The sequence below is a fragment of the Chaetura pelagica genome, unplaced genomic scaffold (genome assembly GCF_000747805.2).
Source record: "Chaetura pelagica isolate M959 unplaced genomic scaffold, ChaPel_1.0 scaffold117, whole genome shotgun sequence".
Taxonomy (NCBI): domain Eukaryota; kingdom Metazoa; phylum Chordata; class Aves; order Apodiformes; family Apodidae; genus Chaetura; species Chaetura pelagica.
Genome location: NW_009954185.1, coordinates 2,538,698 through 2,557,180, shown reverse-complemented (window position 1 = coordinate 2,557,180; position 18,483 = coordinate 2,538,698). Strand labels below are relative to the sequence as shown.

The following is an 18,483-nucleotide window of genomic DNA, read 5'->3' as shown; positions in this document are numbered from 1 at the left end:
GTACTATGGTTTATCTAGATCCTTCTATGGAAAGAAAGAACAGTCAGAGGTAGAGAATTCCTTTCCCTAAAAGCCAACTCCTAAAATATTTTAAAATTGATAACCTCTGCACTTTTTTCCACCATTAATAATGCTAATAATACTAAAAAAAAGGTGTTGGCATTAACTCCTTGTCTGTTTATCCTCACAACAGAACCTGCACCACTCTCAAGCTGCAAATGCTCCACTGCTCAACCACATTTTGGAAAGTCAGTCCTCTAATTTTATTTATTTGTTTATTTATTTATCTATTTTTCTGATGAGGCTGGCACCCAGGATGTTATTTTGCTTCTGTCTATTAAAATCCTGAACTGAGTATAAATAGAAACTTATTTGTATTCACCTTTTTAAATTTTCCATGCAGGTAATTTGTATTAGATTTTTGAAAGAAAGAGACAAATAAAAAACAGCAGTAGCTACTCCAGCACGGAAACTTTTATCAAATTTACAACCAAATAATTCTTTATATATCCTACAAGCAATTTATCCTGTCTTAACCCTTAATAACTCTTTTTTTTTTTTTTTTTTTTTTTTTTTTTTTTTTTTTTTTTTTTTTTTTTTTTTAAACATAAGCAAATGGGTCATCTCTCAAGTAACAGTCATCAGCGAACAGCTGCCAGGTGACATACAGCACAGGTGAGATACTAATGGTATTTCATAAATCATTATTTTTAAAAGCCAGTCTGTTTTCAAGCTAAGAATCTATTAATGGAAAAGCATTAAGCAATTCAGATGAAAACCAAGAGAAGATGTATCTGATAGAACAACCTTTGTTTTAGGGATTGTCAAAATATGCATTGCATCTCCTCTAGGTTGAATAGAAAAAATGCTGGTGACTTGTTTTAGAACGAATGGGTACTTTTCAACTATATGGGGGGAAGGGGGAGGATAAATAATTAAGAATAGCTCAATGTGTCATTCTCTGCATTATCTGAGCCACAAATCTCTACTTTCACATCTCCAGTGACCAGTGTAAGTATTAAGACTTTTTTTTTTCCCGCTGGCACTTTGGATACCAACAGAATGTTGGCATCTAAACTCAATGTTTCTGATCTTTCAAGATCAAAATCTTTGATTTTGATTAGCATTTTTTCAAATTATTCAGTGAAAAAAAATCCTTACTAACTTACTTACAGTTACCGTTCTGCCACAGACTTATTTCAGCAAAACTACCTCAATGAATATAATATTGTGCTAACGTATCTCTAAATAGCCCGATATAGTAATAATGGCCTTTCAGAGACAAAAGTCTGTTCTTGTAGCCTGATTTTCTTTCTGAAACAACGAAATAATGTAAGGAACTTTAACAAACAGTATTGTATGTATTTGATAGACACCACACTGGAAGATAAAGAACAATCCAGGTAAATGTCTTTTGACTGAGACGGTCTACTGGCTGTACAAACTATCAGCTAGAGTTTTACAGGCTTTAGATTTGGAAGGAACCTTAATTCCTTTAGATTCACTGGTCACTTTCTGTTATTCAATTCAAAGGTCCAACATATATATCAGTGATAACCAAGTGGGCTCTTTGCCAAGAAAACACTGTGAGACATGGTCCGTCCTGTAGTTCTCTTACTTAAAAGGAGTTTGTTACAACATGTTACCAGTGTTGTTCAAGTAAAAATGCCACGCAAAGACAACTCATCTGACAGTTCTTTCCTCTGTCAGCTTATTTTTAATTTGGTCTCTGTCCAAATGACAACATTATGATTACAGAGTAACATACCATTTAGCATGAGTGAGTATTCAGAAAGCATTTAATGCTTAAGGAAATATTTTCAAACAGCAAGGGTTTTATGAATTTAATCCTGAAATAGTCATCATCTGCTAATACCTAAAAATACTGAATTGCAGTAATTCTGTACTGTTGACCTGGGAAGACCTTTATCAGTCCTCCTCCCTCTCCTCCCTAGAAATTTTGCCCTTTATTATAGTTTTGGGTATTTTTTTAAATCTTAAAACCTATTAATAATTATATTTGATTTTACATTAGGGACTTCTTGTCTTAGAAAAACTCCAATTAGTCACAAAGCAATTTTCTGTTTAATCATGTACTGATGGAACATATTCAACAAGGTCTAATTCAGGATTCTCTTTTTTTTTTTTTTCTAATGTTTCAGTCATTTGGACAAAGGTCCAAGCCATAGCTTCCATTTTGCTGAAAAATTATGATTAAGCCTAGAAATATTAACCACAGAAACATACAACAGACAGAAATGTTAAGTTGACTAAAAATTAATCATGCTGAATGTCCAGTATCCACTTGAAGTCTCCCTCTGTTTATTCATACTTTTCCCTGAAGTTGTCACTAAGTTGTTCAGAAATAGGAATGATTTACTGAAGTGAAACCTGTCAGACAAGGTTGTGATCAGTTGCATGATAAGTATAAATTAGGATTCCCAAGGTATCAAATCAGTAAACTCAGAGCCACACTGCATTTATTCAAGTCAAGTAAGAACTGTGCACCACACAGTCAAAGAAAAATGGATTGAAAACAACTTAATTGGGTAGCTCAAGACAATTTTTGCCCAAAAATGGTTAAAACTGGACACAGTATTTGAGGTGTGGCCTCACCAATTCCAAGTACAGAGGAACGATTACTTCCCTGGTCCTGCTTGCCACACTATTTCTAATAATAATGAAATAGTTTCCACACGTTCACAAAACGTAAAAAGTGGAAGTGGAAGCATGAAGTGAGAAGAAAATATTAATTTTTTTTTAGATATTACATGTGGCAATTTCCAATTGAGATGTTTTCTCCTAACTTTTCACCTCTGCAAACAGGATCATGACATTGTAGCAAGGAAGGAGCCTATTGGAGGACCCATATCAACTGCAGGATATGGGTCCTCCCCCAGATTTCTCCAGGGAAACATCCTCAGCTGATAAACCCAGGAGATCTTCCATGCTATTAGCTTTCTGACTGAGGATTTCACTCTCCAAAATCATTACAGCCTGATTTAGGAAATCTGCATAATCTTTAAATTGCAGCTACTGTTATTACTTATGATTTTGACATTTCAGATTATTAAAGTTGGTCGCTCTTCATATATTGGCCTAGATCAATGAATACCTACAACAAATTACAGTGTGAAAACACAGCTTCGTGGATTACTCTGAGCCATCTTTTTCTGGCACTCTTTCACAGTATAAAAACCAAAACAACTCCTCAACATCCATCAAACTCATGACTGAAAATTACCCATTTGAAGTGACAGAACTAGATAAATGTTTTGTCAAAAGCTTTCCTGATGTATTACTCCTCTGGTTTACATCCCCAAATGTTCCTCTGGGACAAGGAAAGATTATGTGAGGTAACTGTCAGGAAAAGATTTTGGCTCTCTGTTTTGTTTTTGAAGGAAGCAGCAATAAAACATTTTTAATGGAAAAAAGATGAAAGGCACAGATGAAAGGCTAGTGTGACATCTGCACAGAGTCCTGTTCTGCATCCCTTTCTCAGCAACACTCACTCCACTTCCTCACTCCCGTTCAACTCCGCAAGCAGGTCATTATAGTCCAACACATCCCAGCACCAGAGACACAGTATCAGACCACTAAAATGGTGCATTCAATCCTTTCAACAGAGTATATCCAAAAGAAAACGCCCATCTTTCATATTCAGTTACATTACTGAAGAGGTTATGATGTATATGACTTGAAGGTAGCAGGGAGTTTTCCAGCATAATTGAAAAACTAGATTTGTCAGCTTCAACATTTTTATATGTAAAAGGAGTCAAAACAAAAATAAATCAGACAAGCCATGTTTTGAAAAACAATGTACTGAAAAACATTTTCCTTAATGCTACTCTATAAATCACAAAGCAGCTAAAAGAATTAAAGCCAGTTGCTTTTTTTTTTCCTTTCATATTTTCAGAAATCTTTAATCTTTTTTTAGTGTGTCTTTTCAACTCTAAGTCAGTGCACTGGTATACAAGTTGGGGTTGTTCAGCCAGGAGAAGACTCAAGGGGAGACCTTATAGCAATCTTCCAGTACCTGAAGGGGCCTAAAGGAAGCTGCAAAGAGACATTTTACAAAGGCATGTAGTGATAGGACAAGGGGTAATGGATTAAAAATGGAAGAGGGAACATTTAGGACAGACATCAGGAAGAAATTCACCCTCACGTGAGGGTGGTGAGACACTGGCTCAGGTTGCCCAGGAAACCTGTGGATGCCCCCTCCCTGGAAGTGTTCAAGGCCAGTTGGAAAGAGTCTCATTAACTGCAAAAAGTTAAGGATTCAGACTTCCCTCCTTTATACATAGAACACTATAGTCAGCAACTTTATAAATATTTGTACCAAGGGTTAGAAAATCTGCCAATCTGCCTGTAGATTTGCCTGAAACTTTCACTTCTTGCAATCAAACTTGCTTGGTGCTCCTTGTCCTACACCCTGTGGTTACAAGATCCTGTGCCTGTGTATTTGAGCCCATGGCTTCAGAAATACTGTGATGGTTATGTTATAGCCCACAAATGGTAGAGAGGTTAAAAGAGACTGAAGGTCAGTGTTATCTGGCTCAGATGGTTCACACAAGCCTGCAAGTATGGGTAGAGTCATGTTGGAGGACGCTGTGTCAAAGCTGGGGTGCTTCTGCACATCTTGTCTTGTAGGGGTTGTTCCTGGAGCTAATTACCCCCAAACTGTGCTCCAGCACTATCTTAGAGAAAGATAGCAGAGACTATCTTTTTTTTTTTAGAGAAAGCAGACTAAAACAGGGCCAGAGAGAAAGGCAGCAGTTACAAAGCATGGCAGACCAGAGGTCTAGCACCTTGTCTTTCTCTCCAGTCCTCTTTTATTGAGCACTATTTGCAGACCCAGAGTAGCTAGACATTGGCAGTAGCTGCCATTCACAACCCAGAGTTGCAATATACTACCTTCTTTATCAATTCCAGCTGTGGTCACAGCCAGCACACTTTCTTTAGAGCCAGAAAGAAGTCAGTCTAGAATAGCATTTTTTTCTTAAAAACTAAAATGTGTTGACTTAAATGCAAGGCATGGTTTTGCTCATTTAGATGTATCATTTGCCCACAGAATCTGTAAATACTGAAGGTCTTTTTGTGTGCTTCTTCACAACAAAATCTGCTTCATCTGATACTATCACTTTTTCTAAAACTGGAGTCCAAGAAAATTGAAAGTTTGTAAACTAGGAAACAAAAAAATATTTCTGTTTTCTAAGGCAATAATCCAAGTCCCACATGGCTAACAATGAAACATGTATAACAGTAGATAGCTGAATCTTTATGTCACAAAATAGCGGTCTTTTGTTGTTATTTACAATACACATAAGCAACAAGAGAAAAAGGGTCACCAAATTATTGGTGTTTAATAAGTAAGAATTATGAGTTCAGAAGTAACATCCCTAGATATGAATCCACCCTGCAGCTGTGGTTCTCTGCAGTATAAAACACAAGGATGATCACAAGTACTTCCAATTCATGTGACATTTATAAGTATCACTTGGTTGAATGACACATTACTTCAGAAGGCTGTAAGACTGAGCAACTCCAGACTTGAACTCAAATCCTAATGCAGAGCAGCATTGATAAAACATATACTGAGACTCTCTAGTCACAGGTTTAATGTTACATATTTGTATGTTACATATATGATTAAGTGATCTTAGTATACCAGTAAGAAGGACCAAAATAACACAAACCAAAATATACCTCTTTTGTATTTATATTAATATGATTTTAATGGGTTGGGCTCCTCAGCCTGCTCTACACAGCTATTTAGGAAGTTCATTAATAATTAGCAGACTTGACAACTTCTGACTGTGGGAGAAAGACACCATAATGTGGGAAAAGGAAGAGCTGCAGGATGGCTGCCTGTTTAATGTTCAGATAATTAAGTGTTGGACAGATAAGTATCTGCTTGATTTATACCTTCTTTTTAAGTCTTCAAGTAAATTATGGTTAATATAAACCAGTTCTGACAGCGAAAAATATATTTCCTTTCAGAAAACATGAACCAATAATCTATCCTTCCAGTGCTAAAGTGCTGAAAGAAATGAAGTGGTAATGATTTTGGAAAAGAGTATTGAGGGACAAATGTTGAGATATTTGAGAAATTAACTATGGTATTTTTAAACTTTTATATATTGGTTATGTTCTCTTTGATTCCTACAGCTCTTTTTGTATAGAAAAAGAAATAAAATATTATGTTCTAGCCTTCCAATCAATAATCTAATTCACATTGTTTTCAGTCTGCTGGATTTCACTAAGAGTTCCTTTTTAATCTCACATTTGTGCTTATCTATGAGATGTGGACTGGAAAAGATAGAAGACTATTCCCTTTTCTCTTGGTTATCAGTCAAAATGTAGAGAAATGTTACAATTTGAAAAAGTTTTGTGAAGTTTCGGTAACTTAAAACTCTAAAAGAACTGAGAAGACAAGCTACCAAAGGACATTTTGCCTTCAGAAAGGATTTCACTTAACTTCCTTTTTTCTTGAGCAAGGCATACCAGATTCTCATGCCCAAGCAAAATTTACAAACATTCGTATTCTTCCATGACAATCAAACCTGTTTCTTAGCACAACCTTCAAGCAGCTGCCACAGATTCTAGAGGACACTGCACTTCTCCCTGTTACTCAATCCTCCTGTGGAAGGCAACCATCTGTGAGACGTACTCTTGGCCACCTGCTGCCCTAGCCAGCTGTTTCAATTGTTTATTGCAGCTGCACCTATGAAAGTAGCTAAAAGCCAAAAATGCTCAAGCAAGTGGGAAACCAACTGGCAGGCTGCTGGAGACAGAGCAGCAGATTAAAACTTCAGCACAAATGCTGGCAAAAAAACCCTGCCTGTGAAACACAATAGCAAGGGGATAAACAGAGACTTTCTGCAAGCAGAAGGACCCAAAGGAGCTCAAGTGGGTTTCTTTCTCTTCAAGCAACTTTCCTGCTTTGCTAGAACAAATTTAATAACTTCTCTTTTCATCATAGCTCCAGGGGATGGGAAAACTTGCTCCAGCCTTCTCCTCTACCAAGAACTCTGATGCGAAAAGATGAGAATCAGAGTGAATTTCTAGAAGACAGTGGTGCACAGTAGATGTTCCTCATGCATCGGGGACATTAGGAACTCTTGAAATAAGAGTAAAATGGGATTTAAGTGGTATATAGGTCCTGTGCTGGCACTGTATGCATGGGCAATTTTCAGTCTCCTTGAGTAGTGGAACGTATTTAAAAGTACCAACATGGAGATGAAAAATTGATGGATGCAGATGGCCCAAATTTCTCAGGAATTTTGGCAGGAGAAAAGTTATGCATGGTAAGAAAAAAATCAAACAAACAAGCAAAGAGTGTAAGAAGTAAGTGTACCTTTTCACTCTAAATAGCAGAATTAATGGGGTAAATTTGCAGCAGATACAAAGCAAATAAACAGACTTAAGGTACCCTGGATTTACAACAGCTAAACATGTTTCCTAAGAATTAACATTCTCTCTGTTCTGTTCACTTCTGCCAATTTCCATCCCATAATTTTAAAATAAAATCTTCAGAGAAACATATCACTGCTTGATGGAAAGAAGATAACAATTTACTGTCCAACACTGGATAGTAAGGGAATGGAATACCTGTCTTCTGAGGAAAGGCTGAGAGACCTGGGGCTTTTTAGTCTAGAGAAGAGAAGACTGAGAGGGGGTCTTATTAACATATATAAATATCTGAGGGTGGGTGTCAAGAAGGAGGGGCTAATCTCTTTTCAGTTGTGCCCTGTGGTAGGATGAGGAGCAATGGATGCAAACTAGAGCACGTGATGTTCCACCTAAACATGAGGAAAACACAAATATTAAAAAGTTGATGAGCTGGTACACCTTTGTTGAGTAACTGGTTTTCTCTGGTGCACAGGGAAATTGAGTCCATTTTAAACAACTGAGATATTACTATAAATTACATTTCTCATTAAAATAAGTCAGTGTTGACAATCACCACCCATTCTGTTAACTAGTTTTTAGATTTACAACAGTGTTGCAAAACATGGAAGTTAAAATCAGCTTACTCTTCCCCTGTGGTTCTGAAATCACATCACCAGTTTTCTGAATTAAATTAGAGTCTACTTTTCCAAGTTTTATTTTGGGCAGGTACACTGTGCACAATGTTGTATTATTTAATAGTGAAATGGTAATGTAATTCATTGCAATTAAAAATAATCTTGTTACAAAAGTTTGTTTTAAAAAGTCCTTGCTTCTTGATTGTTGATCTGGTAATAAAACAGAATATAACACTTGAGAATAAAATGTTACCTAATCCCATTTCTTAAAAGAAGTAACATGAGTATACATGCACACATGTTCCCTACATTATTAAATCACTGAGCCTCTTTTAAAAATATCTTTAGAGACAAGTGGAAGAAAACCTTTGTTTTCCATTACTTTTGTAGGGACTGACATTACATTTGTGAAGGAAAAGCTTAATGAATTAATTAAGGCTTTATTAATAAAAACGATGAAATTTTTAATATCTTTTTTAAAAAGCATTTATGACTTGGGAAACTGCCTTTTAAAATACTGGAACAAGAATATGAATAACTAAATACATTGAAATGTTAGGCAGAAAACAGTTTTATACTGAATAACAGGGTGCAGCAGAGTAACCAAAGGAAAAAGCGTAGTGTGATGAATGCAAGCTCTGTGCCATATTTAAGTTCTCAGTTTAGATTGAAACATTTGAACAAAAAGCCTAAATAAAAGAGATACCCCAGCTCCTTCCACTGAAATGAATGGGACTTTTGGACGCTTGCACAATCACTTTGTGCAGCTAAACATACATCTTACACACACAGGTTTAGACAGACTTGAAAATGTAACAACTTTTGAAACTGAGAGCAGCCAGCAAGTTCATAATGCAAAACCACCTCCCCACCTAAAATTAATGACCACTCGCTTATGTGTACGGAGGTCCACTGTACCACTGTCCTTCCAAGGATGAGTACCACAGAGGTGGCTGCTGTTACTTGTCTGCTATAGTCACTCATGTTTCTCCACTCTCCCAGGTTTTGCCATATCCTAAGACATTGCCATTAGGTGAATTTATTCTCAGAAACAAGTAATCTGTTGCAGCCTATTGACAGGCTGTTCCATGGAAAATAACTCAAATATACAACATCTGATCCATTATTACAGTGTTTCCCTCCTTATATTATCTGGGGTTTTTTTGGCTAAGGAAGCCCTGACCATATAGTCTTAGGATGACTAGGTTTACAAGGAAAGTCAACAGATGCTGTTAGCTGGCAACGTACTCTCTTGTTATGTTGACAAGGTCCTAATGCTCACAAAGTCACATCCATTTCTGTCTTGTGACTCAGTACAACAATAATGGAAGCCAATAATGAAGAATGTTAACTAGAGAAACTACTTTTCTGTATTATATGGAAGAAGAAGAAGAAGAAAAAAGGTATATTTCTTTTATTATTTCTAGAAATGTATGTATATATATTATTTCTATACATACACATTGACACATACATACATAGAAAAGCATGTTGATTTTGAGATTTAATCAAAAGCTGTCCCTCTAGGTACCAAGGTAAAATATACTGTTTATTTAGGGATAAATAGCAAATCACTATTTATAAAAGCAGAATTATTATTTATGGGAAGTACCCACAATAATGTGTAACTTAGTAACCTGTTCCATCTGCAACCAAAGCAGAAGATGAAAAAAAAAAATTACTTAACACTCAGCAGCTGATGTCATCTCCAACTGCTAATGGAGATAACATCAGCTGCTGAGTGTTAAGTATTTTTGCTTGAAAAACAATCCATGGTTGGATTACATGAACAGGGCTACTACCAGGTGAAAGGCAGAGAATACAGTGAGCACTGAGAAATATTCTATTTGATGTACAGTTATGCTATATATTAAGCTATATAAAAAATGAAAGCATTTTGCCATATTAAATTGTGCCACGGAAGGATATCAACAAGTCAGGACAGAGTATATTACTATATATTACTATATTATTATATATTATTATATATTACTCAAGATTATAATATTAGACAGCTTGAGAAAAATTCAGGATAAAAATGGGGATTTACACAGGTCTACATGGCAAAGCAAAGAGAAATAAGACCTCAGATACTTAGTAATTTTTCTTCTGGGAAGCAGAGATGAGTTAAAGAAAACACAGGCAAACTGATGGCATTCCCACTACCCATTGAACTCTAGAAATAATTTCTAATTGTAACAAACAACTGCCAACTCTCTGGGCACATTTAAGGACTCTAAGCTGGACATTTTATATCCAGTATAACTAAGCTTAATACAAGATAGTAGGAATCTGCTCAGGAATATTTCAGGTGCTGTCAGAAAAATGACTCACTAAATGTGTGTTGTTTTTTTTTAATCTCCTCTAGCACTTCCAGAGACCATGGAGGTATGAAAGTATGATCTATGCTCTTTCCAACCTCACACTTCATCAACCAAATGATTACACTTCAAGTTGTTGTCCCTCTTTCACAGGGAGGTTTTGCTTTAAGGGGTCTTAACCAGCTGAACTGTAAATGAAAGCTCAGTTCATCCATCATTATTATATAGGAAAAAAACAACCAAACAACCAAAAACCAAAGCCTGTAACAGTTTGATTTTCAGACCACAAGGCAGTTGTTTAGACAGCAAGAAAGCCACATTCCTATTCAGAGAGCCTTGAAGTAACAGCACAGCAAACAGAATACCATGTTGCAATACAACTACAGAGGTCCTTGTATTGTAGAGGTAGATGGTGAATGGCAGTTACTGTAAGGACTCATACATCTCCATGAAATAGAACTATTGGAAACTACCATCACAAGTCAGACTGATATACAAAGGCTTAAGAGATACATTTTGACACACTTGGCAAGTCTGACAACTTCAGGAGAGCAAAGAAAAGTCACAAAAGCAGGATCCTCTAAAAGTAAGGTAATGATGCTTGGGGCTGGCAAATTTTGAGGAAGACTATTTTTGGCTCAAACCAGAAAATGCAGAAATAAACAAATGGTGTCTTAAGTGAACAGAACTTCCATCCCTCCTGTGAAACGCACTATGAAGACAGCGATAAGTAGGTCTTTTACATAATTTACCCATACCCAGTACAAAAAGGAAAATAAAGAGAGAGCAAAAAACTAGATTTTCTCTTGATTTTAAATGAAAAGAGAGTTTGTCACCAACAGAATAATGGATAAAGTTCACTGTAAGAGAAAATAACAATGGCAGTAATGGCAAATTATCTTACCAGTAAAGTTGATGGGCCACTTGGATGCTCTGAAGAGAACGATTCATTTAGCAGGAGTTTCACTAGAGGGCTTTCAAGGCTCCACTCAAACTTGAGCACCTTGACAGGTAAATTAATAGGAAGAATCATTTGTAAATTTGCTTTGTTGTCTTTTCTTTATAACAAAATTAATCAGAAAGGATCCAGTGCTTAGTTTGAATGAAGCAATCCAACCCATTGAGAATGCCCTAGCATCTCAGTGAGCAAAGAATCTTCAGGACACAAACATCTGCCACCTTCTATAATGCAGATATCATCCTGATTCTGACTGTGTTAACATATATGTAAATATGCAGCTTTTCTTCTCCCCTCCTAAATTTTTATCTGATTACCTGGTTTTAAAAAAAAATAAAATTATTTGTGAAACAGAAGCTGTAGAAGGTGAAAAGATCACATAAGTGTATTTTTGTGTGACTGTGAATGCTGTAAAGCTGTGCAGGTTCCACTGCTTCCCAGTAGCAGATTCCATAAACATATTTATATATTTATACATACATACCTATCTAGTTATGTGTGTAGATGTGTATGTATCTATATAAATATATATTTTAAAATACCCTGAGGAATTCTAAAATGTTGAATTGTATGTAATCTATGGGCATGGTATTAAAAAGTAATGGGATAAAATTTTCAAAGTGGCTGGTTCTTCCTCAATTGCAACACTGGACCTACTCATCCACAAAGTCATTTATTTAGAAGGAGTGGGCCTGTAACTTTTAAAACATCAATTTTCAGTGAAATGCAATGTACATCTACAAAGAGACAATTCTACACCCAAATTGCTCTGGTCACTCTGTGCTTACAATGATTAATCCCTACATATGTTGTATTAAAGAACTTTTGCAACACATGCTTCCTTGACCACCAGCCCCTGGTTTATTTTTCTTTTTAACTTGAAAATACCTTCTTGTAGTATACAGAAAAGTTCACTCAGCATGCCAAACAGCTACATTATCTTGAGTGATAAATGGTCTATAGCTCAGCCCTGTTGTTAACTCAATCATTGCATCTCCTGACCAGCTTTTGCTATTTATTCCTCTTACAATTTATCAATCAAACTGAACGAATAAAAAGTATGTAATTAAATTAATTATCTGGACAGAAGACTTCCTTGGCAATCAATACCTTCCTTACCTGAACCAGCTGTGGGAGGTATGTTAACAATTCATCATTTGACAGATTTTCTATTTGTTGGACTGCTGCTCTGCGAATGTCTTGATCTGGAAAGCTAGAGCAAAACAAAAAAATATCATTAAGAGCTACTGAACCACTGCAACTCCCCTGAGCTCTCACTGATACAAAACATTAGAAAAACAGGTTTTCTCTCAAAATGCAATAGGAAAAAAAAATTAATTTGCTCTACTGTAAGAGGAGTCAAGAAACACATAGCAGATAACTGGATTGACTGTTACAGTGTACATACAGGGACAGGTTCATAGAGGGAACAAAACCCACCCTGATCTTTAAATATCTTTTTAATTTTTTTATTTGAGTTATCATATGCTGTAATTTCCTTAATAAGTAATGAAATACGAAGCAAATTATGGATTTTCTTTTGCTGCTCCTGCTTCCCTGAGATAGGAAACTTTCATACCATAGGACCTTTAACATCACTTGAAGACTTCTTTTGTTCTGAGCAACAACACAAAAGCTTGAAATTTCCCCTACAAAAAAGGTTTATTTCAGACAATTCATTCCAGTGTCAGCTCTTTGGGTTCATACCATAACACAGCAAAAATGTTGTTTTTTAAAGAAAAGTAATTTTATAATGGAAAACATGTTTTCTTTTGAGTTTAAAAGAAAGTTGAGTTAAACCCCCAACACTTTCCCCCAGAAAAGCTCCAAGTCAGTGAAACGGCCTTTTCTGATGAGAAAATGTTTGCGTATTCAGCATAAGCTGTATTCTCAACAAAGTCTGGTTGAAACCAGAGTGGCTGTAGCCTAATATAGTTTTTTTTGATGGAGATCTAACTGTAGAAATGACAGAAGATGAAAACATGTTGTAGTAGCAAAGATAAAACAGAGAAAGAAGGCTGGATAATATAACTGATTCAAACATTATTCAAAAAGAAAAATAATTTTGTTTCAGTGTAACCTTACAGATCAAAACTGACTCTTAATAGAACATTTTGTCTCTTATCAGAGAAAGAAACATAAAGAATACAGAGTTTCTTTTAATATTTGGAAGCTGAAGAATAATCTGTTAAGGATTTCTTTTGAAAAAATAAAATACAAAAGTAATTTCCACTTTTTAATGTGTTGCATTTGTGACATTAACTGTGATGCATGGAGAAAGTAAAGTACACAGAAGTTGCTTTGTTTGGTGCAGTTAGCTGTTCTGTGACTGTCCTGCTTTCACAGGGAAAAGAACAGAAATCCTCTTCCATGTACCTCTGCTACGTTGTGTCACCCTTAAGTGTCTGTTGGTACTTGAAGCTTGCCCACTGTGCCAAGATTCTTTTCTGTCTTTTCCTGAAGGAAACTGGAAATGTTCACACAGATCTTTCAGTTACCAGACATACAAGAGTGGTCATCTCTGCCAAAGGGGCAAAAATGTCTTCAAACAGCGTCACAGTCAATATCTAGTTGTTCAAAAGAGCTGCTGGGCTTTGATCCAGTTCTCTGAGGGCAAATACCTGCCCCACAAAAAGCAGTGAATTGCTCCCCTCTGAACCGATATGACTATCAGACTCTCTCGAAAATCTCTCATTTGGCAGTCTAGGTATATTTAAAAATGATGAGTAAAGGACACAGATTATCCTTTCCATTTGCCCTGGAGTAAGTCCTTTGAAATAGGAACCATCATGTACATTAGAAGGTGTCACAAGGCCACTGGTATTACTGCTTTATGAACTCATCACAAAATTAGACTGCTCTTTTCCCAGCTTTCCATCCAGCACCTTTTACCAACAAGGTACCCACTAGAAAAATAAATCAGATGTTCAACACGGGGAACACTACCACATTTGCAGCAATGACTGCTCATTGCTACTGAGGGAGAAAGAGAAGAAATGGTATAAGAAAGTGCTCAGAAGTATAATGACACTTCCAGCTTTAAGCCTGAGCTTTTAAGTTCAATAAAACCAGCTGAAGGAAAATGATATGAACAATTTGATCACTGAATTAACTACAGGATATCAAATGAAAATGTGGATATTTTATGGGAAATAAATAAATAAATAAATAAAGTCTAACAGTTGGATCTACTTGAAAGGCCTGGCTTCTGTGCTACGATCAGCTGCCACCTGTAGCACTTTCAAACCCTCCATTAACACTATGGCTCAGGTCTGATTTTATTATTCTATTAGTTATGGTACATATTTGATGACATTTTCAATACTGCATGCTAAAAAAAAATAATAAAAATCTCTTTCATCTCATCCTGTCCTCCAATTATGCATTTGCTCCAAAGGCCTGTGTGCCAAGCATGTGCAGATAATGCAGATATTAGTCTTTTCCTTCACCCCTAGTTCAACAGGTAACTGAACAGTGAAATACACTGTATATAGGCAGTAAGTCAAGCAGAAAAATGTTATTACTTAGTTACTGCTTGTCCTTACTAGTAGCTAGCATCTAAATATATGCAATGCTATGAGGAGAGAAACTTAATTTTTTTCCAGCTAAACAAAGAATATCAGAAGTATTTTAATCCCAACTTTTCCAGAAAATTCAAAGGTTAACATTTTTATTTGCTTAGAATTAATTTACTCTAAGTCAAATGTGTGGCTATATATAAGTTAGCAAAAGTATTTGCAGATCTGATTACAATAATGATGACCTCAAGACACCATGATGAAAAATCTACAGATTTGTTTGTTTCAGGAAACATAGCTGCTGTCACATCTCTTGAATGAGATCCTGTTATTTGTTGGTCCTAGTTTCCTTCAGTTTGTAAATCTCGAGGTCATCTTTGAAAAGGAATATTTTTGAAAGAATGAGCAGTTAAAACATTCTTTTAAGTATGTGACAATTTGTTAAGCCCCATTTCTCTGCTGAATGCAATGTTATTCAGGGCCACAGATGCAATAGAAAAAAATAATTAATTGTATTTGTTTTATCCCTTACATTTGTATTTGAGAAAATACTTAAGATCCTCAGAACCATTAGAACTACAGCAAATACTTATGAACTAAATTAGTATCACACTGTTCTTATTATATGGTGCTTATGCTACTCACGCTTACATACATCAGTCTATTTGCTAAAAAACAGTAACTGGATACAGCTTAGAAACAGATCTGAATAAAAAATCCTACTCTTCACATGCCTGGAAACTATACCATCTTGTAGTCTAGTAATTAATTAGGGCTAAAGGGGTTTTTCCAGTGAATAATCCTGCAAATTTTTGAGTGTTCCATCCATAAACCAGTTTTGATTAAAGGACACAATCAGTTGAATTTTTTGCTCTGAAACTCAAAGCAAGAGAAATCATTTTAGGCTTAAGAACTTAACAACTTCATAGTTTGGATATTAGGGGACAGCTGATTTCCAGGGTTTGCTACAGTAAATATGCAATTATTTACATGTACTGAAAACTCTGGAAGCAGAGAAGTGAGACTGCTGTATCACAGCAAATTCAATATTCCAGTCTTTAAGGGTACTCTCCTAAGAAAGAGGAGCATGTCTACTCCATAGCTCATCTATATCAGATGAATTTTGCCAAGGATCTGAACCACAGATTATCAGGTTTCTGGTATGTGGCTTCTGATTATGGCTTCAGAGTGACAGGAGATTCAGGCATTCATATTCCCTAGTTGTTTTAACATTGTTACCAAAATCTCTGAAAATTTAACTATTTAGCTAATTTAACAATGCTTGTATGACTTTTTCTTTGCATAGTTTCAAAATGGTAATTTTCATCCAGGTTTCAAATTAACTCTAGTTATATCTTTTTTCTCAGATAGACAACCTTTTGGTCAATAAGTAAGTGAATAGAACTATGGTGTTCCTCACTCATTCACCTGACTGAATTGTAACATGTTATATCTTTCTTCTTTCAGTTGATTTTATTTGTCCTCTTTTGGGTAAGGAGTAATTGTCAAGGTTAAATGCTGGCTCAAACCAGGACAGTACTCCACAACAGAGATTATGACTTCTTATAAGTTTGTTCCAGGTTTACATGCTCACTACTGAAAAAACAAAGAATACCTAAATGATAGTTGTTGAGTCTAGTCTTTAGCAACAGGTGATACTCCGCAGGAGTTATTAAATTGATTTCCTTTAATGTTTAACTCAAGACTCCCTTTGCATGATGCCAAAGATTGACAGCCACCCATTTTATAACTTCTGTCTAAGCAGCTTGAGTCTCCCTTGAGAATTTAAGATGTTTTTTGTAAAGCTTGAATTTTGAGCTGGAAAAACATAAATTACAATTTGCTTTAAAAGTAAGAACAACTAAAAGTTTTTTATTTTCATATAGATGGCCTATAGGGAGATATTTGTCTAGTTGTACCTTTCAGCTAAACCAGATTCAAACAGCAAACTAAATGCTGTTGGAGCATTCTGTGGATTAGTGGAATTCTCTTGAGATTCAGCACTTGCCAGTGGTGACCTGACTGTAAATGAGAAATAGATGTGCACTTCATTTTTAACAGTTTTATTGCCTTAATTTTATTGCACTGTCTCAAGTAACCCTTTGTGGGAAGATATTTGTCAGGTAAATGGAACTGAACAGTTCTCTACATTTTCTAGTATGTGAGGATCTCTGTAGGAAACAGAGTGGCCTTTCATGAGTCATTTTTTAAGGTAGAGGCTTGTAATATGCTGCACATTTCTGAAATTCCCTTCTCATTTTCAGTTCTGTTGCATTTAAAAAAAAAAAAAAAAAAAAAAAAAAGGAAGATGCTGGTGCCACAAAATGCATGTTATTAAGTCTGGTAGAAACAAGGAAGGCTGAACGAGTAAACCTATTGGAATGAAGATACCAATTCAAAACAAAAAAAAACCCCTTTAAGTAGTAAAGGATACCACATCACTGACAGGTGCAACTGGGCCAGAAGAGAAAGTATGGCAGAACAGTTTAAAAGAACAGAGAGATAAGTTTGGATGGCAATTTAAGTATTCTAAAAGTAATTATATAGGAAGAGAAAAGAAACTTAAAAAATGAAAATTAAGATTTATTTTTTTTTTTAGTTCTAGCACTCAGACAACATTAGCAGAGCTATTTGCTTTCTGTTGGTGATTTTTTTTATTCCTCTGAGGGCTTGTAAAGAAAGCACTGTTTAAGTGTAGGAAGATTAGAAAATAGCAAGAACTACAAGATAGTACAGAAAGATAAATAGCATCAGTAAAAAAGGACACTAAATTTTAAAAATTTTCAGTTGAAAAAGAGTAAAATATTCTCTCATTGTGCTAAGACATGCAAAACCCTTCCCATCACCCCTGTCACTGCAAAGCTCATGATCAGATACACTAGCTTTTGCTTTGGCCAATCAATTGGCAGATGGATTTGCAGAATTTACTCAGAGAAAATATACTTTAAGTAAGGCTTACATACATTTTCTGCAAGAAATTCTGACTAAAACAACTATTAATAAGTTTAAGGTGTCATAGAGACATATGGTGATATAGTGAACCATATCCTAGGAGAGAACAAGATAGGAGGAAGTTAACAAAAAGCAATTTTCCATCTGAAAGCTGTATGATCTAGAAGGTTCTTCCTACCACAAAGACAAATTTTGTTCTCTATTACATTAAAACAAAAGAAAAAAACATGAAGAACTTAATTATTTACAGATTTAGCCTCCTGATTAGATTGTACATTTATGTACAGAAAAGCATGCCCTGTCCGACGTAGTTATCCGTTGTTAATTGTCTGTTGTAGTATCTTCACACTTATTGCCAAGAAAATTAAATATTATTAAAGGCACTGCAAAAAGCACTATGATGCTTAAAGTGAACAGTTGTCTATTCTGAACAATGCATACATCTTCCCATAAGTTGCCACTAAATTTCATGCACATTACTACAAAGCAGTTTAAAAACTTTATCAGTAGTGCCTTCTGTACATCAAGTGTCAAATTAATTGTAGACTGTTCCTTTATTCTTATCATATTTCTTTGCATAAGCCTGTGTTTGTTCTCCACATTGATACAGAACTACAGCCTTTTAAACCAAGTACGATGCAAACAGGCAAGATACGCTCTAGCTGTATCTGTTTGCTAAAAAACTCTATGGGACATTCCATTGTGGA

The 18,483-nt window shown here is 35.5% G+C and overlaps 1 protein-coding gene across 1 annotated transcript in view; it reads right to left on the bottom strand.

The window, feature by feature from the left end:
• PIK3C2G (phosphatidylinositol-4-phosphate 3-kinase, catalytic subunit type 2 gamma) overlaps positions 1 to 18,483 on the bottom strand; it is a 198,604-nt gene that overhangs the window by 101,844 nt on the left and 78,277 nt on the right. Inside the window, 3 exon segments of the mRNA XM_010002943.1 lie at positions 11,253 to 11,299; positions 11,301 to 11,351; positions 12,426 to 12,519. Coding sequence (XP_010001245.1) covers positions 11,253 to 11,299; positions 11,301 to 11,351; positions 12,426 to 12,519 — 192 coding nt within the window.